Genomic DNA, 26,538 nt, shown 5'->3' with positions numbered 1-26,538 from the left:
GTATATGTTAAAAAAAAGAAGACATAGTAAAAAGGGAAGGTTAGAGTTTTTGTCACTGTTTTGTTGTTTTTGTTTCATTACAGCCACCAGAAGAGGCTGAAGCGAGCCAGAAACCTCCTGAACCTGTACCTGTAGAAGAACCTCCTCCAGAGCCCGAAAAGGCCGAGTACGAGTCTCCAGTTGTTTTCTCATGTCTATATTCATTTTCTTTCAACACCTCATCTCTATGTCATGGCTCAAGATAACAGACTTACTGTATAAGAGACTATAAAGAATAGAATATTTCACGTAAACAGTTTTGGATGGTTTGATGTTTGTGTTCTGAAGTTGCAGCTTTGGCACATGTATTGAATTATTTCCAAGCAGCAATTTCTTGTGCAAACTGCCAAAATACTTCACGATCAATATTACTACCAGTATACTGTGTACAATTTTAGTATAACTATATAGAATTGGGCATCTCTTTTGATGTTGATGGAATACAGAAATAAAGCAGAAACCCTGTTGTGTTTGGTTTTACAGTGTTGAAACCGGAGAGAAAGCAGAGAAAGAATCCGAGCCCACCACGACAGAAGAGCCAGAAGTAGCAAAGAAATCAGCAACAAAAAAAGAAAAGAAGCCGAAAGCGGAAGAAGGTTTCCAAATCTGGACTGAGCTGGAAACCCAGAGAAATAAATTTATGGTGACACAGTTGCTAGTTTTTATTTCACAAATGTTTTTTTTTTCATTTCACTCTCCACATATAGACTCACTAATCACCTGAAAAATATTCATCTCTTTTTTGCAGAACTACCTCTCCAGAAACTTCTACAACCTGCGCTTTTTGGCTCTGTTCCTCGCATTTGCCCTGAACTTCATTCTGCTGTTCTACAGGGTGAAGAGATAACTTTGAATTTGAATAATTATGTTGTAGATTACAATAACCAAACTATAAAAAATGAACACATTGAAGAATACATCTAATAAACTACTCAGTACAGTCTGTCTCAAGTTCAGTCAAAAAAAAAGTTCTGCTGTACAAAGTTGCATTATCTCTACATTGTTCTGTTCTGTGTAGGTGTCTGACACCCCACCTGAGGGTGACGAGATGGAAGGATCCGGGCTGTCGGAGGGAAGCGGGATGTTCGAAGGCTCTGGGTTGTTTGAAGGCTCAGGGGAAGAGGCTGAAGGATCTGGAATGAATGAAGGAGATGAGGATGAAGAAGACGTCCCAGTTTATTTCTATTTAGAGGAGAGCACTGGCTACATGCAGCCCACATTGTCCTTCCTTGCTGCCCTACACACAGTCATCTCATTCATCTGTATTATTGGATACAACTGCCTCAAGGTAAGATGGGCATGAGGGGCAAAACAGTATAGCGTGTAATATTGGACCCTTTTGCCTCTTAATATTCAAAAATATAGACAGAACTGTTCTTGAACTGTTGCACGAGAAATTCAGTCCAAAAGCCTGAATACTTCATTCAAACACCATTTGCAATTGTTTTTGTCAGATTCCACTCGTAATCTTTAAAAGGGAGAAAGAACTTGCAAGAAAGCTGGAATTTGACGGCCTCTACATCACTGAGCAGCCTGAGGACGACGACATTAAGGGCCAGTGGGACCGACTGGTCCTCAATACACCGTACGTGGATAAAGAAGTCTTTTTTCTCCTGTCAGATGCTTCTGAGTAGAGTCAAGATTAATGAGGCACACAGAGAAAATATTTCAAATACCAAAAGGTTTTCTTTCTTAATATCATTACTAAATAATGTCCCTTTTTTCACAGTTCTTTCCCAAACAACTATTGGGATAAATTTGTCAAACGAAAGGTGAGTTTGGTTCACTTTTGGTGGGTTTGCAATGGCTTTTGTAGAGCATGTTAACGTGAAATGAAATGTCTGCGTCCAGGTTCTGGATAAGTACGGAGACATTTATGGCAGAGAAAGAATCGCTGAACTCTTGGGAGTTGATTTAGCCTCCCTGGATGTGAGTCAACAACATGAGAAGAAACAGGAGGAACCAGACAGCTCTGTGTTTGCATGGTATGGTACCGATTTCACCAACAAACACATGCATGTGACATTTTGATCTACAGAATAATTTAATAATAAAACAAATGAATTTAAATGTAACATATAATCGGATGCTGTAATCTAACGCTGTGTCTTTTCAGGGCGACTTCCATTGACATCAAGTATCAGATCTGGAAATTCGGTGTTGTGTTCACAGATGGTGTAAGCAAAAGCAAAATTTACTTGTACATTACATACTATACTAGACACAATACTATAATATACTCAACTATACTGTGTCGACAAGAGTGTATAATAAAATAAGAACTCCTCACTCAAATTAATCAAATAACTAATTAGGAATTTACATGAATTGTTTAGGATTATTTAAAAAAACAACAAACATTATAATACTTATGACTCAGCACTTTTTTAGCCAACACTGTTTGACATTATTGATCACTGTTTATGGATATCTTTTAGATTTTGTATCCCACTGAGCTGTTTTCCTTTTTTTTAATCTCTTTTAGACCTTCCTGTATCTATGTTGGTACCTGATTATGTCTTTGCTCGGGCATTACAACAACTTCTTCTTCGCCTGTCACTTGCTGGATATCGCCATGGGTGTCAAGACTCTTCGCACTATTCTGTCCTCAGTCACACACAACGGCAAACAGGCAAGTGCAGAAAAAGACCTCAGCAGTATTTATATTTAGTTTTTCTTCTGTATGACTAGATTAACTCTGTTTCCTTCTTTCTGCCAGCTTATGATGACAGTGGGCTTGTTGGCAGTGGTGGTTTACCTTTACACTGTAGTCGCCTTCAATTTCTTCCGCAAGTTTTACAACAAGAGTGAGGATGAAGATGAACCAGATATGAAATGTGATGACATGATGACTGTAAGTCATTGTTGATCTAAAATGTCTTTGTCACATTCATATCTGCATACCACCCAAATGATGTGTATTTACTTTACTTTACAGTGTTACCTGTTCCACATGTACGTGGGTGTGCGTGCTGGTGGAGGCATCGGAGATGAGATTGAGGATCCTGCTGGAGATGAATACGAGTTATATCGAGTGGTCTTTGACATAACTTTCTTCTTCTTTGTCATCGTCATCCTGCTGGCCATTATTCAGGGTAAGACAGTGCTGGTCTGCGAGACACTTTTCAAATGTCAAAAAAATTCATTAGACACTAATATTGGAGTGATGTTACAAGTAACAATGTGAGGAGTTTTTGGAGACTTCTTGATGTATGAAAGGGATTTCCAGGTATGTTTGGCACATAACAGATTTTATAACCACCGCTGACAATAATGTTTCTGCACATCTACTGCAGGTCTGATCATTGACGCCTTTGGAGAACTCAGAGACCAACAAGAGCAAGTCAAGGAAGACATGGAGGTATAATATAAACTGGGTCTCTCTGTCGTGACAATACTTTTAAGTTGACACTTCTTTTAACCCACTGAATGCACAATGTGGCTTTAATCCTCATCACTGATTTTTGTGCAGACAAAATGCTTCATATGTGGCATTGGAAGTGACTACTTTGATACGACACCACATGGCTTTGAGACACACACTTTCGATGAACACAACCTTGCCAATTACATGTGAGTGTCCCTCCTCTGTGTTACAGTGTGTGCATGTATGTGTGCAAATGAGAAAACATTAACATGTGAGTCTTTTTCAGGTTCTTCTTAATGTACCTTATCAACAAAGACGAGACAGAGCACACTGGACAGGTCAGTCTGATTTGTTTTATCTGGGTTTTTTTTTTATTTATTTATTGTTTTATTAGTAAGAGTTTCTCATCTCATGCTGCGTCCTCCTTTAAAATCTTATTCTTACATCTTCTGTTTTAGGAGTCATATGTCTGGAAGATGTACCAGGAGCGTTGTTGGGACTTCTTCCCAGCTGGAGACTGTTTCAGAAAGCAATATGAGGATCAACTTTCCTAGCCAACAAGTACTTCACACATACGGAGGGAAAGTGACAACTATTGAACTTTTTGTGTTCATCATTCCTGACAAAACTCAAAAAATAAACAAAAAAAAACATATGGATTTTGTCCTGAAAAATGCAAAATAAAGATTAACAGCATAAGCAACAGAAATACTAGAAATTCTGGTAACTTACAAGTTATGTTCATTACAGAGACGTCATAGTTTGCAGGTGGCAAGAAATTTCAGTGTCCTTTAAGTGTTACTATAAGAAACTGGCAGTGAAGAAAGATGTTTTTATGAAAAGGGAATTCACACCAGGTTTATTTAAGTGTAATCATTTATTTAATCACATATCAAATTGCACAAAAATGTCAACCTTTTCACCAATTAATGGACATTATGGGTTTCCATAAATTACTTTAAATTTGTCTTTTGAGATAATAAAACCTCTTTTTATGTGAGAATTTGAAAAAGTGCCTAAGCAGCAACACAAGTTGCATCAACCAGCACATACAGTATGTAACTGAAGCTGTAGCTGCGAGGAAGTGATGTGTTAACTTGCCTTACTGTCTTTACACATAATTAAATTCATTATATATTTTCTTTGTGATAATTATGTCACTTTCACTCTAACATATTTATTTGTCTCAGTGGGTTTTTTTCTTTGACAGTTGAGCTTATATGTTTGACATTAAATTATTTAATTTCATGTTTTTCAAGACAACTTAAAGTCTGTGATGATAAATTAATTCTTCATTGTAATGTGACGTTAATTTGATCTTGTACTCATTAGCATCATACTGTATGTATAATGTGTGTATGTGATCAGTATTGTTGACCACAGTGTCCCGTCTGTGAATCCTTAAATGTGGGTCCTAATCTGCAACATTTACAGTTTGGATTCAATTACTGTTCAATAAATAAATTCTGCTGAATTATATGATGAGTGATGATCAAAAGGTATTTAAATTTAGAGTCAGTTCACACCTTTGCAAAGTCACTGAAGGTTATCAAAGCTACATCTACAAATCTGCAATTTTTACAATTTAATGTATTTTTCCTTCAAGTAAATCACAATAAATATGTGTTAACAGTACACAATGTTTGGTTGACCTGTACCGTTTCGTAACTGTGGAACTGTTGAAAGATAAATTATAAGTATTTAAGAGTATTTTGGGGCCATAGTGGTTTTCCAGCTACTCTTAACTTATTTGGCAGAGTGACATTGATTACTTTACAAACTAAAGCAGATGTCTCAGCGGCTGATTTCTGTGCCATTTGGATGAAAGGGAGTGAGCCAAAGAGGTTTACTGAAACTGATTTAATTACTTTTAACTGTATGTATGTAACACTGAACTGATATTAAAGACAAATATTAAAAAAGTTGAATCATGCTGATAAGTCTTTTTAATGGTAATTAAAATAATAAACTGTATTTATTATAGCACCTTTTAAACACAAAATGCAGCTGTGTGCTTAAATTAAATTTATAAAAATTAAAGAGCGGTTAAAGCATTAAAATACAGTTAAAAAGAGGATGTAAAATACTAAAAAGGTAAAATATATATAAACATGTCAAAAAATTCAAGTAAAACAGTAATAGTAAATATATGTATATGTAACAGCAGCAACAGTGATTTCATTACTATAACCACTTTCACCATCATCATCTTAATAATCATAATCCTGTGAAATTGAGCTGAAATGGTAGTGGAGTAACAGACACAGCTACAGACAGCAGACACCAACTGCTGCAAATGCTGCAGCGGTTTGTGTGTGGCATCTTATCACAGAACATTTTCATACCAAGCTGTTGACCTGTGGCCCTGTGGAACATCCCAGCTGAATGGGGATTAGGGCTGAGCATTAAAAGTCACATTGCATCTCATGCTTTTCACTCGTCCTGTCCTCAAACATTTCTCTCAGAGCCCTGATACACCGACCGTTACCATGAACATCTCTGGGATCCATCAGGGGATGCTCAGGATGTATGGTGAGTTGATCTTCTTCTTCACTGCTGTGGTGACATTTTGTGAGCAAAAATGATCGCCTCTCTTATAAGTAGCAGTAAGATATTTTTGTGGTTCTCTGTAGATTTTATGGTCATTTCCAAGCTTCATGTCTGTTCACTATCAAGCTTTTATAAGTGCTGGTCTTGTTTATATATTTTTATGATTTTTTTCCTGTCAAAATAAGAAAAGTGTAGAATTTTATTTTTATTCTGAATTATGGTAAGGTGTGATAATGTAAGGTGTGATAATGTAAGGTGTGATAATGTTGAATAATTATAGTAATTGTATCTTGAGTCACAGTGTTCGCTCAAACTCAGAACTTTCTTCCAAAATGAAATGAGATGAATTCTTAATATAATTGACTATGCTTAGTATGATTTTAAGAAAGTAATTTTGATGATTTTCTCATCTAAATTGTCCCTTATAAACCAATTAACAGGATTTTAAAATATTACATATATATATATATTTTTTTTATTATTATGATTTTTTTTTTTAAACATAAATGAAATGATTTGCAGTCAGTGGCCACAGCTGTGTCAAACCCTGATAAAAAATATAATCTCACACTGTAGCTGAAAAGATTAATACACCTGTTGTCTCAGTATGTGCTTTAATAAAGTGTGTCCATGTGTTTTTTTTTTTTTTTACTGTATGTACTATACATATATATATATATATATATACTGACTGGTACTGTACATGTGGGATGAGTATATCCAGATGTGTGGGGTGTGATTATGCTTGATCATGCGCACACTGGTCAACATGGTCTCTTGAGCTCCACATCCACAGCCTCTTGATCCTCCAACCATCTGACTGCCTCTAATCTGTGGGGATGATAGAAATGTTCATGCTTTAATCCAGCTTTACAATGCTCCCACTGTTACCGTGATCATTGTGACAATGCTTAATACTGTCAATAAGCTTTAGATGATTTCCGTAGCATCATATCTCTGACAAGCCCTCCTTTCTCCTCTTATTTTTGTTCTGATCCTCATTTTCTCTCTTTTTCCCTTCATTTCCAATCCACCTCTCGTATCCAGGTGGATTTATTTTCAAACAGTGGAAGAAGAGGTTTCTGCTCCTGACAGCTGAAGGCAGCCTCCTTGTGTGCCACGATGCATTATCTCTACCTGACCAGCTGGTACTATTGCAGAGTAACTGTGAGGCAATTGTAGAAGGCAAGGACATCCTAGATCTGCCAAAGTTGCCCTCCGGTGGATTCAGGGATTGCTGCTTTGCACTCATCCTGCCCCAGAATAAATACCTGCTGCTGCTGGCTGACACCCATGCAGACTGCAGGTCTGGTGGTCACTGTGCTTTCTCTACAATTTACTTTGTCTTGTTCCAGGAGAATGATATACTGTCCACATCTTGGATTCAACTATAGTTTCAAGTGACAGTTTTCACAAATTTACCACCAGTTACTTGATGGAGAAGATTGATATCAATCTAATATTGTGAGTTGAATAAACAGCCAGCAGCTAGCTTGTCTAATTTAGCATAAAGAACGGGGGGAAATAGCAACCCTGGCTCTGTCCAAAAGTTAAAAAAACATAAGAAGTTAATTATATCTCATTTGTTATTAGTAACATTAGTAATTAGTACAAGAACCAGAATTAGTACAAGACTTTGCCTCTTATCCAAGGGGCCTCTTCAGTTCTAACCAATTGGTGGGGAGTACCAGGTATTTAACCTCTGTGGGGTCGTTGTCAAGGTCATTGATACCACTTGGTTCGTTAGTGCTCCTGACTGTTGTAGCAACAGTCATTAAGAGTCGTTGGAGTCACTTGAGGCCAAGTGTTAACGATGTTTACTGTAAGTACAACAGCAGCAGTACTAACAAACCAAGTGGTATCAATGACCTTGATAACAACCCCACAGAGGATAAATACCTGGGACTCGCCACCAGTCAGTTAGAACTGAAGAATCCCCTTGAATGAGTTGAAACATCTTCAAGTATCTTAAATCAAGTCCAGTTGCCCTTGATTCAACTGTCCTTGGAGAAAGTGTAAAAACACACATAGCACATGACCCCTCATAAAACCACAAGTTGTTGTTTTTACACTTCAGTTTTCCTACAGAATTTTATATTTAAAATTTGGGATAACATGTTAATTAATGAGCTTCAGAGGTAGGCCTATGGATTTTTTTAACCTTCAGACAGAGCCAGCCTAGCTGTTTCCCTCTGTTTCCAGTCTTTATGCTAAGCTAAGCTAACCTGGTTGTACCTTTAATGGATAGATATGATTTATGAACTCTGCAAGAAAGCTAAGGTTGTAAAAATGTATTTCCCAAAATGTTGAGCTATTTTTTAATTGCACTTATTGCTTATTACCACATTTAGTTAATCTATTCACTCCCTTTATTTACATATCTCACATGGAGATTCTTCTCATTTTTAACTATATTATTTCCTTTCTATATCTATGACATCTCTTTGGTTAGAGACTGTATGTACTGAAATTTATGGCTTAATGGATACATGATCTGTATGAAAGTAATAACAGAATCATCTCTTAATTTCTAGTCAATGGCTGAATGTGCTGAAAAAAGTGAAAAAGGTAAGTTAATACAACATATTTATTAAGGTTACTATGTTAGAAAATGTGAATAATTAACAAGCGCCTTATGCCTTAGCGTCCCACTCAAAACCGCAAATGTCAACCTCAAGTCAGCGAATCACCACTCTAAGTTATTAAGATTCATCCTCTGGGGACCAGGCCTATCTGTACCAAAGTTCATGGCAGTCTGTCCAGTAGTTGTTGGAATTATTATTGGTTTACACTTTTATTTAGATATATTCATAATTTATAGATTTGTTAATCGTTTCATCAACATACATCTGAATTAAATTCTTGTATTCCTTGACAAACCCATATTCTTCCTTAACAATATTTTTATTTTTCCTGCAGAGTGTCTCATCACCTCTCAGTCCTTGTAAGCGACATCAGGTGCCACCACTACGCATTACTCTCAACGATCTGGTGCCCGAGCAGGAAAAAGAGCCACCAGCTCCACCAGTCAGCAACGCAGAGGCACAGGCACAGTCACCAGGGCCTATGACTCATGGTTCACCAAAGGAGAAAGGTGAGTTTGTGGTGTGTGTGCTTGTTAATTATCTCATCAAAACAGGTTTTTTAGTCAAGAATTTTCATCAGTTTTTTTTATTAACATGTCTCTTGTATGTTATTTTCAAACAATCCAACAGGTAGACAATCTCCCCGTACAAATTATTACAGAGGAGGTGCACATTCAGTCGGGTGTCTGCGTCACGGCACTATCAGTAACGCCCAAGCAGTGAGGGCGGTTTATCTGCTGATGGGAGGGGCAGCTGCTTCCTCTGCTATGGGTTACCTAGGCACATGCTCACCCTCTAATCTGGAGGCCAAAGCTCCTGACCTGCCTCTCAACGCTGATTTCTCTGGCATGGGACCAGCAGGAGCAGGAGCAGGAGCGTACCACACCGTCAGCACTACCATCGACTCCCCTCACTTCAACAGCTTTGACTTTGAAGTGGCAGACTCCGACTTTGATGCTTTTGACTGCGGGGGATTTACTTTCTAATAATGTGCTGCATGGTGGCGTACGGATACAGACAGCTTTTGCATATTTCATCATCCACCCACCCTTACATCCATTATCTAGACCTGCTTATCTATAAGAGGGTCAAGGGGGGGCTGGATTGTTAAAATGACAGAACCAAAAATGAGAGTTTTCAATTCAACATGTAGAAAAAAATTGCTTACTGAAATTCAGTCAATACTTTAAAAACAGAGATCATAAAAAACATGTCATGTTATTTTGGATTATTGGTAAATAATGTTTTACATTTTTTTAATTGAAACCCTGAATGTGTCGGTTCTTATAAATGTTAACATTTTACCAAACCTGTAAGGGCTTGACATACTGTATTATTCAGTACTTGAGAACATATATTTTTGAAAATTACAACATTTTGTTACAATTGACAATACAGTACTTTTTAGCATGTGATTTTGAATATTTTAGTGGACACTGTACTGAGATACAGACACTGTGGTAACTATTGCAAAATGTATTTTGTGCATATTGAACACGCCTTGTATGTGTGATATTTGGCATGATGACATCATCAGCACTATCAGTGATTGTGAATGTGATTTGTTGAATACATAATATGTTATACTATGAGTATAAACGTGTGTTTGTTTTAAAGTCACAAATGCATTAAAATCCCTATTAGTTACAGTTAACCTACCACTGACTGTGGGTAAATAAACCTGCTAAGGCTCTTCCCTCAGCTTTATTGTGTGCATGTCTCATTCAAATATTCAGTTATGTTCTATGTTCTTGGTTAAAAGCACATTTGTTCTACATGTATTTGAGCACACTTGTATTAATAAAACTGATATATGGAAATTAGTCAGTAGTCATCATATTTTGTTGTTTACTAACGACACAAGTTAAGTGATACATTTTTGAAGCCCAAGATAGTGAGATAAGGTTGTGAATGTGGTCTTAATGATTCATTGAAACTGTTGTATACCACAAAGTTACACATTCGCAGAAGGAAAAAGCTGCAACACTGCAAGATTATCTGAATGAGTTCTGTATTCAGTTCAATTAGGTTCCCATTAATACTCTGTGCCAACCTCAACCTGGGTTCACATCCACTAGCAAATGTTTTGTTTTGGGTGTGTTCTCATTACTGTCATACCAACCTGCTCCATCAGTAAGAAAGTAAAACCAGTTAACTGTACCAAGATACAGACATTGTGGTAATTACTGCAACATGTATTTTGTTTATTGAACACACCCTGTATGTGTGATATTTTCCATGATGACATCATCAGTGCTGTCAGTGATTGTGAATGTGATAAGAATTTGCTGAATACTGTGAGCATAAACAGTAACTATGCCATAGATACAAAGAGAATATTTAGTTGGGAATGACCTTTCCACCAGTGCAAATAGTGTCTGATCATGATTACTGCAGTACTCCGTGCCAGTGGCTTTAAGGGAGACACAGGCTCATAATGTGAGACTTGACATAGGTGTTATCCTGAGCTTCCTGAGCCTAATAAGCGTCCAATAAGAGACCACATAGTTTCAGTTGTAACGTGTTTCAGCCGTTGACTGTATATAAAGACGGATGACACACCACTATGGGAAAGTGAAGCCAAACAAGTATATCCAGCTGCAGCACTAACATGCGATATCTACACCACACACCCACTTTACTGCATGACACACCCACTTTACTGATTTAGGAATGAAGAAGGGGACGGTTAGGGTTAGAGGTCAGGGGTGTGTGTTGTGTAGGGTTAGGGTAAGTCCGAAATGGCTGAGGTGCAGGATTGGCAGGTTTTGAAGGAGCATGAAAACTTTTGTATCAAGTTTCAACACAAGATTAAGAATCTTTTTCAGGATAAATACCAGTAATATCTGGATCGAAATATCCAAATATTAAGACTAAGGGAAAACATATGGTAGACTAATGTGTTTTTTAACTAGATCTAGATCATTTTAAATTGACCTTTCTCTATTGACATATTCCTTTCTCATTATTTAATCTCAAGTGATCTTCAGAAGAAACGCATCGCTTGTGAACCGAATCAGAAATGACAAAAAATGTTGTGTGTAGTAATGTAATGTTTAAATTAATTCCTGTTAAAAGAGTTTGCTAAATTAACTATGTAATGAACATTTTCAAGAATAGCGAGTGTTCTAAAAAAAAAATGGTGTTCATAGTTCATTTTGTCAAATGAAGAGGAAACACAATTACATTCAACTGAGGATATGTTGAAAATACATCAGAATGGATATTTTTTAAAAAGGTTATGGAACTGAATGGCTCACCATTTTCTTCTTCTTTAATTTTCCTCCAACTCTTTCTGTCTTGGGCCTGGAGCTCCTCGTAATTCTCACAGAGCTGATCAATGATGTCATCCTAAGCCACAGTGTTAGCAGACATGGTAAGCTGTTGGTTTCTGAGGATTTCCTCCTTCTCCTCTATAATTTCCTCTAGTTTCATGAGAACCTTCATTTGAAAGTCTGAAAAAACAACAATTTATTAGTTTTAAAACACGATCTTGTGTACATGTCAGCCATCATTAGTGCATAATTTATAAATGTAAAGGCCCTGTACATCCACACGTGTTTGTATTAATTCTGGGTGATTAGATCTCTGCTCAGGTTTACTTTAGTCAAAGCAACAAAAGGAATTAAATTTACAGAACTCCAAGTGCTAATATGAATGGTTGTGTCATGTGCTGCACGTTACAGAGTGATAATGGTCAGGAAACTACTAAAATAAAATGCATCTTGCATGTCATGCAGCAGGTATGAATCTCTGTTAGTTTATGATCAAACACCAGCAGGCAGATGCTGTGCTGTGTTCTTGTTGGGAAAAACAATTGCAAATTCAAGAAAGGTTTGTATTATGGCCAACACACTGCAGCATGACAGGTTTCATGAAAAAGCTTTGAGATCTAATGTGAGACCAACTGAATAATAGGCCATAAAAAAGTATGCAATGCTGATTTATTTCTGTGTGAAATGTAATGTTGTTAGTCTCCATGTTAAGATGAATTTAGAATCATTATAATAGGCCCCAATAAAAACTGTACAATGGAAACAGGAGCTGTTGATAATCAGCTGTTTCTTCTGTTACCTTAATTCATGGGCTTGATGCATTTTAGGCCACATTGTCTCTGATTTGCACATTATCAGATATATTCTCAAATAAGCTTGTACATGTTTGTGATGGTTTGTAACAGACAATCAGATCTCCTAACATCTAGTAACAAAAATACTAGCCAAACAAAGTCAATTAAGTCTATAATAGTTTACATGCGACTTGTGAAATGTGAAATTTACACGATAATACATGTCAACTGAGGATATTAATTTTTATTTTGTTTTCATTGTTTTTTGCTTTCAAATTAAATTACCATCTCTCTTTTGGTTAGTATTGTCAGTGGGGAAAACTGCTCAACTGGTTGCTGGATGTGGTCACACAGATTTAAGAGTCTGACGAAAGAGTGTCAGAGCGGAAAAAATGAATCAGTGAAGAGCAAACCTAAATATGAGAGAGGTAATACATGAAAATTACTTAATACAGCAATCAACAGCTCTCTCACCTTCTCTTGTTATGTGTTGAGTTAACGATTTAACTTGCGATCAACTTACAAAAGGGCTTGATGGTTGGTAGCCAAGGGTAAGGACGTGAATGACGTCTCTGTTGCCGTGGAAACTAACACTAGACTCCAGGATGTGTGACCTCAGCAGCAGTCTGTGAGGATTGAAGGCCAGGTCAAGAGACATGTCCCTCCGGATGGAGGACTGAGGAGTAGCCAGGAGAAGGTGGATGGAGGCCTCTCTGGGAAGCCAGGTGCCTCTCTGTGAAACTAGAGAACACACACACGCGTCTATCATCACGCTCTTTTAAAACCCTTGAAAAAAAAGGTGTTCATACGCCACTGATTGCTCTATTTGACAGTAATCACATAATCCTGAGGGATGTTTGTTTCACACATCACACTACTAGCCTACTCAATTCTTGATTGGCCAATTTTCTCCAATGTGTGCAAGGGGAGGAGGCTTTGCTGTGTGCCAGAGAACGAGAACATAATTTATGATGCAACAATGACTGAAAAAAATGATTGAAATATTTTTCTTTTTTAATTTTTCTATCACTTTTGAGTTGCAAGATTTGATAACCCAATGTGGCATTTTACTAGCCCTGGGCAATTGGGCAAACCTTATTGTTGAACCATGGAGTGGAAGAAATGAGTCTAAAAAATATATTTGCCATCGAGTTAGAGAGTCTGTTCCATTATTTGAAAGAAACTGAGCTGGTCAAAAGAATTTAGTGTTCAGTGAAATATAGAGGATGGGTCATATTATCGATATGCAAGAATGTTGCTTCATGTCTTTGACACTCTGTGTCCTTGTTCTGTTTCATTTTCTTAAATAAAGATTAAACATGACAATTAACTTTAGTCTTTGTTATTATTTGATAACCACCAATAATTAAAACAATTTGTATAGGGGCAAATAAAAATTGACTTTGGACAAGTGTGTAGATTTCTGACACACTTGCCTGACCGGGCAAGTGCTTCAGCTAGGGGATAGAAAAAACTGTTTTTTTATTTAGATCATCATAGATATATGATGAGAACATCTATGTACTAAAGCAAGGAATCTCTGTTTGTCGGTGTGTCTGTGTGTATGTCCTTTGCGTATCTCTTGAACCGTTCATCAGATCAGCTCCACAACCACCTTTGCTGGTGCATTGCTGGGGAGCAAAGGGAGTGCAGTGTCGAATTTGGTGCAATTTGGAAATGCGATATGTTTAATATTAATAAACTTTGAATAAACCAGAGATCAGCCAGCCCCTCCTCTTTGTGCAGCGGCAGGGCGGAGCTTCAAGGCTCTGCCTGCTAACTCCAGCAGGGATGAGCGAGACACCAGTGAGAATAAGTAGCCCTAAAACGAGAATAGTAAACAGCAAAAACAGAACTTTTAATCAAGAATGGACATTCTTACCCCATATCTAAACAGAAAGTGTAGTGTTAGCAGCACTTCTAGCAGATCAGCAAGTGAATACAAAGGAGGCGTTCAGGTACATGGTTGAGCATAGGTCACCCACGATTTCGAAGAGCTCAAATCCCAATACACAATGACTAGTTAAGCGCATAAAACGGAGCAAATACCTCCACGGGTAGTTCACAACTAGTTTGTCTCATATGTTCTGAGACCGTGGCGATTGTGATGCGCCACTACAGACAAAGCACAAATCTTTTGAGCAAACATAGCGAGCAGGGGACCAGCAGCCGCCAGTGAACCGTTGTGTTTATACAGGAGGCGTTCAGGTACATGGTTGAGCGTAGGTCACCTGTGTTCTGGAAGCGCCCAATACACAATGACTCTAGTTAAGCACGTAAAACGAAGCAAATTTTTTCCACGGGCAGTTCAAAACCATTTCGTCTCATATGCTGACACGCCACTAAAAATAAAACACAAATATTTTAGCAAACATATCCACTAAAATCCGAACTGAAGGCACAGAAAACAGGATCAATCTAAGAGCCCAATATGATTGATCCACTTTGTTTTAGGATGCACCTTATTTTATTTTTAAATGCAGAACTTATTTTAGGCTACTTGAAATGAGAAAAGAAAATTTGCTAGCAAATAGAGTACTTATCATTTATACCATCTGTGTATAATAGATTGTTTTAGTCTTTTCATGTTGTTGGTGTATATGCTCATTCACACCCCACATCAACTGTATTAATTTGTCTGTGCTGAAGCAGCGGCCTGAGGCCAAACAATCCGGACAGGCACGTTTTGAACTGCAGTAAAAGAAGCTTAACAATACTCTGCCAAACATACATAAGTCCCTGCTAACCAGCAATTCAACTTCTCTTAATTGCCTAAATAACAGGGAGAAGATTGATGTCCATAACTTTTTTTTTTATCTTTAGAAATTTTATGTGTCTTTAACAGCAATGTCACAGAATTCAGTAAGAGGTTTAAACCTGATACTTTAGAGAATATAGCAGATAGAGTCAAAGGAACTTCTTTAGTAAAAATAATGTATCTGCATCTGCTAGTTGTGATATTTTGAGTTCCTCAACGAAAACATCACTATCATTAAAAGAGTTCTGTAATATTAAATAGTTTAAAACTTGAGCAACAAGCAAGCAGATGTAAGGGGAAGCTGGACAAACTTGCCGCACACCTTTGTTTACACTTAATCTGCGAGACGCACCACATGACAGAGCTATTATTATCTTCGTAAGTGTTTTGACAGCTCTTATGAAAAATATCCGAAAGTTTAAAAAAAAAGACAGAGTATAAAAAATAGAGAAAAATACCTTCTGGAAGTCTAGAAAAAGAATTACAGGGTCACTAGAGATTAGTTTTCTATAATTAACCAAATCTAAGACTAATCTAATATTATTAGAAATATGACGTGCAGGCATGAATCCGCTTTGAGACTCATGAATAATGTCATTCATCCATTTTCAGCCGTCTAGCCAGAACAGAAGCAAGAATCTTATAATCATTGTTCAGTAATGTAATGCCACGTCAATTATCGATGATTAGAGGGTCCTTATTTGGTTTTGTTATTTGAGTTATTAGACCCTGTTTCATTAAATGAGGCCATACTCTTCTTCACTGATGGCTTCACTGAAAACAGGAATTTTAAAATTTTGGTTGCAAATGCATGATAAAATTCTGAAATAAGGCCATCATTTCCTGGTGATCTGTTGAGTTTATCATTTTTAATACCCCACTTCATTTCTTCAGTAGATAAAGTTTCGTCACATTCCTCTTTGAAGCTATTACTTGCTTTTTTGACATCTTTCAAAGAGTTGAATACACTAAAACTATTATATCATCTTTATATAGATCTACATAAAAACACATTTTGAAATCACAGTATCTTACAGAGATCTCTATGTTTAATTTCTCTCTAAATTTCTAGAGATCCATTTTAATCTGGATCGTATAAAGGCATCCTTGACTTATTCTCGTAATATTAGGACTTTTTTCTTATAGGAAAACAAATGTTTTCTCTCAGTGTGGCCCTGGCACTCCGTTATAAAAGCCGGCGGAGGTGGAAGCGGAGGATTTCTCTCTCGCCTTGTCCGGTACTCTCTGCCGCCGGTCGCCGCTCGGAGCGCAGTGAGGCAGGAGCGAGAGGCAGCAACGGTCCCAGCAGTTGTAGCAGGGCCCTCCCATCTGTCTCTGCAGATAAATACTCGCAGCCTGCCTATTCCAGGCATGGATGACGGTTGCACTCAGACATGGCACTGCGACATTATACTCTCGACTTCAGCCTCTCCGCGGCAGGTAAGAGGAGCACAATGAGCGGCTGAACGCAGGTAGCGCATCCAGGTTACAGCCACTGCATTTGGGCAGCATGCTAGCTAGCCAGCCGGCTAGCTTGCTAATGTTAACCTGCTAGTCTGTCACTGCCCTTCAAAACAGTGTCGTTATATCGATTTGTATGAACCGTGGTTGATAACGGTGCGTGCGTTTGTATACTGTGACAAGCTGGCGTTTAAAAGTGACACTTATTGCAGCGTTAGGTAAAATATTTCCATTGTAATGTCATTTACATGGTGGAGTGTTGTTAAACGTGACACACTGCTTGAACTTGTTGTCTATTCACTATTCACTATTCACCTCTTTGGCTATTATGTTTAATCCAGGGCTGTCGCACAGGAAGTGGCGCATTTTCTGCCATTTTTGTAGTTTTATGTGTCGAAATTGCCTAAACATTTTATATGAAGGGTTAACTGTCACTGACAATAAGACATGTGACTGTGAATTCAAATTCAAAGAGCCTTATTGGCATGAACATAACAAATACAGTACTGCCAAAGCATTATACTGAGATGCAGTATATTGAATGGTGTTCCTAATATTTTGCCTGCCCTCATGTATGTTAATGGAGTGGGCACAATATGAGGAACACCATTCAATGTAATGCACTCCAGTACACCACCACCACCCACTACAATCTCATTAATAAACATAAAGTAGAATTATCACCTTTCTGACAATGTCAACAAAAACGGAACATGTATAAGCTTTGTAAATGTAGATTTTATGGCAGAGCTGTTGTATTGGATTGCATTAGATTGCACAGGTGTGTGTATATATATAGGTTTGAACTTCTACTAATCTGGTAAGAATGTGTCATGAAATACATACTGTATGTTATTACATATGTGGTGCAAGTACTTGCTTTACATGATCATAGCATACAAAATATGATGCATTGCATTACAGTACATTTATCTACCCAACAGTAAATTAAGTTTTGAAAATTAGTTCAATTTCAACCAGCTACAGCATTTAAAATGCTGCTTACATCGTAATGATTCAATTATAATAATCCAGTAATGTAATATATAACATTGTAACACTGACAGGAACCTCTCTGCCTGCATAGTTTTACTAAAATAATTTTTATTTTGTTAATACTTCTGCACTTAATAAAATTTTGAGTCCATAACTTTTACCTGTAATGTAGTATTTTTACATTCTTGTATTGCTACTTTGACTGAGGAATCTTAATACTTCTTTGACCACTGATGCAGAGAATGTATAAAGAAATGCAAATATTTAATTTTTTCATTGTTCCTTCCTTTTTCTTTTTCCCAGCTGACTCTGCTTCGACAGTTTCTGGTCTACTGTCCATATTTCATGAGCAGGAAATGACAGAGACTGTTCATGACACAGAAGGACATGGATACCTTGCTACGTTTGTGGGCAAGAATGGCCGGTATGACCACCACTATTAACATGCCACATAAGTCTGTTTGACAAGCAAAGCTTTGTGTCTTGTTTGGCCTGTTGTGCAAAGGCAGGAATTTCCAGAAACATCTGGAATCTTGAGATCTTGCAAAACAACAACACATGGACAGTTTTGTTGTAAGAACTAAAAGATGTTGGAGATTGACACTAGATAATCCGAATTTTCAGGCTTTCAAACACCACAGTGAAGTAAAAGTGAGGAATAAGAAAAAAGTAAGGATAAGATAACCAGATGTGTGAGCTCAAACATTAAGCTTCTCCAGAAATTGTTGGTAGGCTGCAGAGTAGTTTGTTTTGGTTTTTTTTGCTGACGTAGTAGTTTCCATTACAAAGTTGGTGCTGATGTTGACAAGCTACCTGGGATTGAAGCAGGCAATTGTTGCACAGCCACATTTTGAGGTGACAGGGTGTGAATTATTGATAATATAGATTTTAGGTGGAGTATCAATGTAGGTAAATAAAATGCCCTTCTCACTTTGTGTCCGTCTTTTTATCTTTACCTCTTGAACTTCTCAGGCTTGTTATTCTGCGTGTGCACTCCCATGGGTTGATCACCATTGATCTGCAGTGCTATGAAGAGGATAACATTGCACAACTAGACAATGTAGGTGACTTTGAATGTAAAAAAAAAAAACCTTTAAGTATTCATCGGTTTCTCAGAGGCCAAAACACACAGGAGGCACCGCAGTGCAGTATGTCATGTGGTGTTAACATTTTAGCTTTTTTTTTAACTCATAAAATTCAGCTTTATAACTTCATAACTACACACAGAGTAAGTCTCTACTGTAAATCACCTTTTATAATATTTCCTGGAAACATTAAAATCTGTGCCAAAAAATGTTGCAAGGACATGATGGTAGAACTTTTCCTTCTTAAATGTGTCCGACATTGTTGCATAAACATGTTGTTTACATGCCTCAGCTACCCAAACATGCTATTTCCCATAGACAGTACATCTGGCTGTCCATGAAAAATACACCTGTCTCCTAAATGCTGTGGAGCATCGTGTAGATACACACACACACACACACACAGGACAGTGAAATGATAAGGCTGCTGCATTGTTTGCTACCTATGTGTTTTAGCGTTAGAGTACTGCCCATGTAACACTGTGAAATATCTCACTGTTTGACGAAAATTGAGGTGCACTTGAACTTTTATGGTGTTTCAGAGTCAATTGTTTCTCCACAGCTTTTAAATGCACTGGAGAAGAAGCTTAAGGTTCTCTTAAATGGCAATATTACAAGGATTAAAAGGTAAGTATCCAGAGGTGTTTGGCTTTGCTCATGTCGTAGAAACATGATCGCTATATTTCCCGCAGCTTGCCTGTTGCAGTAATATCAATTTATCGTATCGTTCCAAGACTCCCGGCCCTCGTACGAGGAGCAAAAGTGGACCGATATTGGCCCACAGCTGACGGCAGACTGATGGAGTATGACATAGACCAGGTGTTGTACGAGGAAGATTCCGCATACCAAAACATAAAAATACTGCGCTCACAGCAGTTTGGAAATATGCTCGTCCTCAATGGAGATGTTAGTAAGTGCATACAACACACAACACACAAGATAATGTGATAATGCCATATATAAGATTAAGTATGCATTTAAATTCACTGTTCATTGTGTTGTGATGTTCACACATGAAACATTATAGTTTGTATTATTATATGTAAGAGTTAACTGTTTTATTTGCAGACCTTGCAGAGAGTGATTTGCCCTACACTGAAGCCATCATGGGTAGTGGGAAAGAGGATTATGCGGGGAAGGAGGTGCTCATATTAGGAGGCGGTGATGGAGGCATACTTGCTGAGGCGGTCAAACAAAAGCCAAAGATGATCACCATGGTGGAGATATCCTTTAATGAGTTCTGCTCTGCTAATGTATTCATTGATACCCCCCCCCAAGGCAATGTGGTTTCCTTCTCTACACAAACACATAATATTGTAAATTTAAATCTGCACCTGATTGATGATTCCTTAACAAGATATATACATTGACCAGAAGGTGATAGACGGGTGCAAAACGCACATGAGAAAGACCTGCGGCAATGTGCTCGACAACCTGAAGGGAGACTGTTACCAAGTGAGTGTTACCAAAATTATATCTTAAGACCGTATAAATGTCTTTACCAAAAAGAACATTTTGGATCCCTGAGAAAAGATGCCTTTTCTGCTCTTCAGAAGTAAGTGACAGTCGACCACTTTTACCATTAATCCAAAGTTTCAGATGTGCGTTTTCATGTGTGACTTTGTATTTCAGTACTTAAATGTGTTGTAGAGTGAAGACAATCTGTTCACTGCACATATGACTGAAAATACATTGAAGTAGCAAAGTTTCAGTTCTCAGTTTGAGATTTTATTTTTGAGACGAGAACAACATAAGTGCACTTCTTGAATGTTCTTGCACACAGATTTTCACAGCAAATGTAGTTGTAGTTGTAACTTGTGGATTCTGTGTCGTGGATTCTTCTTGTCTCACAATTACAGATTCTAGTTGAAGACTGCGTCCCTGTGCTGAAGAAGTACGTCCAAGAAGGAAAGACATTTGATTACATAATTAATGACCTCACTGCAGTCCCAATATCCACAGAACCAGAAGAAGGTTTGTGAATTTTATCAGATATTTCCTGTGTACATGTACAGAGATGCTTGTTAGTCGGATTATGTGTGAACTTGTCTGCCTGGTTGTTGCAGACTCTACATGGGAGTTCCTGCGTCTCATCTTAGATCTGTCGATAAAAATCCTGCATCCCTCTGGGAAATATTTCACACAGGTGAGTCATGTCCATCTTGTAACTGCTGAATATGTCTAGGCATGGCAATCTGCTAACACAGGGAGATTTTATCACTATTTATTTTATTGTGGCCACCACTTCTATTCATAACCCTCCAGTAACGGTTGAAAAAAAGCATTTGCTACAGTATATGTGTCTCGTGACATTTTCTTTTCTTTCTCTCTCTCTCTCTGCTACTGGTCATCAGGGTAACAGCGTGAATCTGACAGAGGCACTGAGTCTGTATGAGGAACAGCTTGGCAAGCTCTCCTGTCCCGTGGACTTCTCCAAAGAGGTGGTGTGTGTGCCCTCCTACATGGAGCTGTATCCTTTCATTACCTCTGAGCTTTTGGATTTTGTGGTGTTAAGTTTTAGTGCAGGTCAAACAAACAAACCACAGTGAGTGAAATAAGTTACAAAACTTTCATATCCTATTTACTATTCTATAACAACCCTGAAAATATGTTAATATTTTACTGTTTTAAATGAGTATTATGGTTTATTACAATGTGGATCTCATTGTTTTTATTGGTATTTAAGCATGGTTATACAGGACTGGGGTTGCAAGTTTGATAGACCACAAAGAAAATGAATTAATAAGATTGACAAAAACAAAAATCTAGAAATAAGACCATCTGTTTTGCAACTGGGTGTTTGGAGAGAGGTATGCTCCTTGATCTAACATAAGTGCATCTCCATAATTGGAGATAAAAAAAGAGGTGTCAGGTATGTTGAAATATTTCTGACCAACAGGCCCATAGATGGATGAAACTGTTGTCGTCTGAATGCTCCTGGTTTTTTGCCCCGTCAAGCTTTGAACAGTGTCATCATAACCAAAAGAAAAATAATGGACAAGACTACAAAAAATAGACCCAAGTTGTAATAAATTTTGATTATCTTTTGAGATCATTTGTTCATACATTCCTAAATGGGGGCAAAGCAATATTGTACATGTTTGCATGCTGTCATATTTTGTTGTGTACAGTCCTTAACTTGCTGAATCAGGTGGGTTTTCTACACCGTGTGGAAGAAGTGAAGAACTCCTGTTTTCTCTGCTTGGATCCCCAGCTGCTGGAATGTGAATAGTCCTTCCGTTACTGCTGTAGCCTTAAAGGTGTGTTCAGACTGAGCGTGGCATGAAAATTAGAGGCAAAACAAAGTGCATTGCTATGTGAGCTTTAAAGTTTTTTTTTCCATACAGAAATGTAAAAAAAAAAAAAAAAAAAAAAGGAGTGGGTCTGCTGAAATATAACAAAAATAACGAGTTCCTGCAATGTAAAATGAGTCTGAGATTTTACATAAACAGGCTCACTCCACACACTCATGGCAGTCGATGCCTATTATTAGTGAGCTGGCCAGCTACAGCTAACATCTGTACTGTAATTGGGTGTTTGTGAATATTTAGCATGTGCTGCAAATACACTCCAGGTAGTGTGAATAAGTCAAGATTTAAAAAAAAAACACTAAGAGTTCAGTCTGAACACATCTAAAGGGGCATAATGATAGTTTTATTATCCCCTCTGTCAACCCCATTCTACCCACATTTTCCAACTCTTTCTCCCTGTTTTAGTTGTGTTTTATTATTGTTTGCTGCAACTTATCGGGTTGTGTTTTGTTTGTGTTACTTAATTTGGAATGTCCATTTGCATGCACTCTGAAGGAACTGTTAGATGTTAAAACACTGATTTGATACACTGATAATGTGGTGTAACTCATCTTCCAACAAGGCGACAGGCGTTTGTTCTCATTCTTTAGGTTGTTTTTTTTTTTTTTTTGGTTTGCTCTTAAAGTGCTGAGTCAGAGCTCAAATTGTGTGATTCACCGATTTCAAGTCTCAGCCCAGCTGCATTGAGTTGTTTTTAAGCTCTATTTTTGTTACTACCACGCACATGTGATCATGCCCAGTGAGACTGATGTGTCCAAATGTCCAAATGTGTTTTTAAAAGGGAAATGATTCCACCACTTTAATGCCACCTCTGTGCTTGTGCTGTTCTTATGTCATGTTTTATTAGCAACTTTGGTTTCTCCTGATATATTTTAAGTTTTTTAAGACTATATTAGGTGCATGTAAAGGACGGTGAATGTAGCTTGCATATACAGTATACAGCACGTTTACACGTGAGCAACCCTGTGGGACCCAGTTACATTTATTTATTCAATATAATTTCACCAAATGCTGTTCTGTCCCACTTGAGATAATTTTGTGACCATCTACAATTAAAATGTTTTTGGGGGAAAATGTTTTGGCTTTTTTTTTTTTTTTCTCAAAAGAAATGGAATTGGTGAATATTAATTAAGGACACCTATAAAATATTTTAAGAAAGTATAATATGTCAATATATACAGTGAGCAGGAAAGCAGTGTAGATATGTTATGAGCCATTCATAGTGTTTTGCATAATTGTTTCTAAAACCAGTGTAGTAGAGTTGAGGTTTCTGGCACAACTTCACCTATTTCCAAGGTTCAAGGAGAAGAGAGGCTAAAACTTCAGCAACACTTGTAGTATACAGAACAACTTTATTGTTATACCAACGGGTTTTGGCTTGTGGCCTTCCAAAACCAAAACCAAAACCAAACCAGTGTGTTTTGCGGATGTGTGATCAACAGAAAAAAAAAAATCGGCAGCAGCTTTGTAATTGATTAATACTTTATCTTTTTTGAAGCAAACATATCAAAAATACCCTGGCTCCAGCCTCTGAAATCTGAAGATTTACTGCTTTTGTCTTGTGTGATAGTAAATGAAATATCTTTGAGTTTCGGACAGAAAACAATCAATTTTGAAGAAAAGCTGAGATATGGTGCCCCAAAGTGTTCAATATTAAATAATTATAAAATATGACTAAATTGTTCAATATACATAATTTGTACATACATTTTCAAATTGGCCATCATAACGTTATACCGGTGAACCAACCGCTACTGACACCTTATGGCCAGAAGTGTAATAACCCCTGATCATCACACAGTTGTAAAGCCAAATTAGAGGAAAACGTGGGCATTATATTTTGTGTGCATTTATACGATGTAGTGGTTTTCCAATAAGTCACTGAGATGCTGCATGTCTGCGAACTTAACTGACACGTCAGCAGTGTGACGCACAAACCAATTACAATGTCCAGACGTTTACTTTGCTTTTGCTGCTCCAGTTATTGCTCACAAATATTTACGAAGTTTCTTGCATCCAGGTGGAACATCATTAATCACACATTTAGATAGCCTTATCAAACTTGAGCTACTGCTACACTACACTACCATCATCCTGCACAGTGAAGCTCAAACATCCAACTGAAGCAACAAGGACAAAAACACCTTTTTGAGTGGAGGAGACTTTAAACTTGCAAACACATCAGAAGAAATAATCATTAATGAAAATAATCATTTTGCTACTCTAACTAACATAGTAGTAAACTGGCGTGTCTAAGTTTAAGAGTCAATTTTTCTGCACATGTTTTGGTTGTTTATGTCTCAGGAGAAAATATGCTGATTATTTGATTCTGGACTGGAGTTGATAATAGGTAATGTGATATTTTTTTAACTTTATTAATTTCTATAAAATTTAAAGTACTATTGGGACACAATTAAACAACACCACAGTACAATGTTATGGGTTGTTCAGGATCCCCTGGAAAAGCAGTGCAAATGGAGTATAATGGTAGCTCAGGCAGAGCACTGAAGTAGCACTGGCATTAGTTAAATGGCATCACATGCTTCAATCAGTCTTGACTTCCTGCTCACATGTGCAGGCAGCTGTTATATCTTCCTCTTACTGTTTCTCTGCTGATCTACTCATGAAAACACTGTTTACTGCTGCAACCTCCTCCACCATCCCAACATCACAACCTCTGTTTGGTTTTTGGTGAAGGCCCTGCGCACCCATGACACACCTACACAGCTGATCATACCTCATTGTGTGGGTGTACACAGACTTATTGTCATGTCCCTGAGTCCTCTCTTATCTTTGTTGTGTCTGTTTGGGAGGGACAAGTATGCTTTTTAAAAAAAAAAAAAAAAATGTAATCAGTTTGAAAATCACAGATGTAAATAATAAAGTGAATGATGGCTGAATTCCTTTCAGCTGCTGCGGTTTCAAGGTCCTGGTATTGCGGATGCTGACTCACTGTCACAGCTTACTGGGACACTTGAATAGAAAAATGCAATCATTAATGTCATTATTAACACCTGTGTTTTTCCTACTATGACAAGTCTAGAGGCCTATAACACCTTATTCTTATTAGTCTGCTACTTAACCCAGAATAACTGAAAACACCTCACCCTACAGCGACAGGGAGGACAGTTGTCGGAGTAGTGAACACCTCAAACATTTAAGAAAATGTCCTAACAATTATAGGCATACATCACAAAATACTACTTGAAGATACAGTGGGCCTCTATTCCTGGTGTGAATCATTTTTTACCACGCTGGTTGCATGGTGGTGGGAATGACAGTGTTGGTCCAATAATTTCACCCAAAGTGAGTATTTGAACAATTGAAATTCATGTTACCAATATAATGAACCCTGACAACATGTTCTCATTCCCAACTCGTCAAATACGGCAGCTTGATCAGTGGCCCAAAGCTTCAAACTGACGCTCTACGTACTCCTTTTTTGCACGTGCAGGGCTGTTCGATCGATATCAGTGGTTTAGTCTTCCGATCAAGAAATGTAGGCTAAGTCTGGGATGCTTTTTCAAAATGATGTGCCTCCAACATCATCGAAGATCTTCCAGTTCCTTAAAGGCACCTCAGAGGAGAGAGGAGCGAGGAGCCACGGGTGTGTCCTCTGCCGAAGTTTTTTTTTTTTTTTTTTTTTTTTTAACCGGCCGGACGGCAATACCCTTTGGTCCAATGTGTTTGTTGATTGGTTACTGATTGGTCAGCTGATCTGACGGGACAGTTGTTATAATACTGCAGATCAGGAAAACTACCTGTGGAACAGAAATGACGGCACCAACAGCAGCTTTTCATATTTATTCATAGTTTTTTATGAATCAGTCATAAAAAAAACACTCACTTTATTTTTTCTCCATGAGCCAAAAGGCCTCTTTCTACTTCTCCGTTTCAAGTACGTCTCAGCTCATTCATGATATAAAATCATCCTAAGCCTGAAAAGGACGTCAGACTTTCATAAACTAAATTAGCAATGTTTTCTTGCTAATTTATTCCGCAGGCTTCAGCTGTTTTGTTTCTCCTTTTCGTCGGTTCTGTTCTTTCAGTAATTAAGGGGTTTAAATGGTCTATTTGTGTCTTATTCTGTGACAGCCAGACGTTGCTATAGATAATCAAATTATAATATTTGGAGCAGTTATCAGGTGTTTTCCTACCAGCTATCAATATGTAGAAAATATTAAGTAACAGTTTGAACAGTTTAAATTAACTATACATGAATCTTATGTTTAAATGTTATAGTTTAAACTGTTACTTAATTCCTACATATTGATGGCTGACTTCTATATATTTGACAGTTGAGGTGCTGTGCGTCAT

At 37.6% G+C, this 26,538-nt stretch overlaps 3 protein-coding genes and 1 long non-coding RNA gene across 13 annotated transcripts in view; 3 read left to right on the top strand and 1 right to left on the bottom strand.

The window, feature by feature from the left end:
- The window catches only part of LOC122996220 (ryanodine receptor 1-like), a 50,652-nt gene extending 45,318 nt beyond the window's left edge, over window positions 1–5,334 (top strand). For all 10 annotated transcript variants that reach the window (XM_044371841.1, XM_044371842.1, XM_044371839.1 and 7 more), the window contains 15 exons: window positions 84–166; window positions 523–682; window positions 788–874; window positions 1,058–1,327; window positions 1,494–1,624; window positions 1,769–1,811; window positions 1,891–2,024; window positions 2,156–2,216; window positions 2,525–2,671; window positions 2,759–2,893; window positions 2,978–3,134; window positions 3,336–3,400; window positions 3,512–3,612; window positions 3,693–3,744; window positions 3,865–5,334. In XM_044371841.1, coding sequence (XP_044227776.1) covers window positions 84–166; window positions 523–682; window positions 788–874; window positions 1,058–1,327; window positions 1,494–1,624; window positions 1,769–1,811; window positions 1,891–2,024; window positions 2,156–2,216; window positions 2,525–2,671; window positions 2,759–2,893; window positions 2,978–3,134; window positions 3,336–3,400; window positions 3,512–3,612; window positions 3,693–3,744; window positions 3,865–3,960 — 1,722 coding nt within the window. In that variant the 3' untranslated portion in view covers window positions 3,961–5,334. The remainder of the gene's footprint in view (window positions 1–83; window positions 167–522; window positions 683–787; window positions 875–1,057; window positions 1,328–1,493; window positions 1,625–1,768; window positions 1,812–1,890; window positions 2,025–2,155; window positions 2,217–2,524; window positions 2,672–2,758; window positions 2,894–2,977; window positions 3,135–3,335; window positions 3,401–3,511; window positions 3,613–3,692; window positions 3,745–3,864) is intronic.
- Window positions 5,335–5,512: 178 nt separating this feature from the next.
- LOC122994870 lies at window positions 5,513–10,364 on the top strand. Its single transcript, XM_044369632.1, has 5 exons — window positions 5,513–5,938; window positions 7,004–7,262; window positions 8,491–8,524; window positions 8,876–9,050; window positions 9,172–10,364. The coding sequence occupies exons 1-5, from the start codon at window positions 5,833–5,835 to the stop codon at window positions 9,525–9,527; spliced, it is 930 nt and encodes a 309-aa protein (XP_044225567.1). The 5' UTR covers window positions 5,513–5,832; the 3' UTR covers window positions 9,528–10,364.
- On the bottom strand, window positions 6,554–14,900 carry LOC122994871. Its single transcript, XR_006406682.1, has 4 exons — window positions 14,493–14,900; window positions 13,134–13,351; window positions 11,802–11,996; window positions 6,554–6,787 (listed from the first exon to the last, which is right to left on the bottom strand). It is a non-coding gene; the product is annotated as an uncharacterized LOC122994871 (long non-coding RNA).
- Window positions 14,901–16,605: 1,705 nt separating this feature from the next.
- sms (spermine synthase) lies at window positions 16,606–22,305 on the top strand. The gene is made up of 11 exons (XM_044371186.1): window positions 16,606–16,808; window positions 18,129–18,249; window positions 18,798–18,885; window positions 19,473–19,537; window positions 19,645–19,820; window positions 19,979–20,133; window positions 20,276–20,365; window positions 20,770–20,884; window positions 20,977–21,056; window positions 21,265–21,380; window positions 22,062–22,305. Exons 1-11 carry the CDS (start codon window positions 16,763–16,765, stop codon window positions 22,090–22,092), a joined length of 1,083 nt encoding a protein of 360 aa, XP_044227121.1. The 5' UTR covers window positions 16,606–16,762; the 3' UTR covers window positions 22,093–22,305.
- Window positions 22,306–26,538: the final 4,233 nt, after the last annotated feature.

Source organism: Thunnus albacares, chromosome 13, assembly GCF_914725855.1.
Source record: "Thunnus albacares chromosome 13, fThuAlb1.1, whole genome shotgun sequence".
Lineage (NCBI taxonomy): Eukaryota > Metazoa > Chordata > Actinopteri > Scombriformes > Scombridae > Thunnus > Thunnus albacares.
This window is presented reverse-complemented; position numbering and strand designations above follow the sequence as displayed.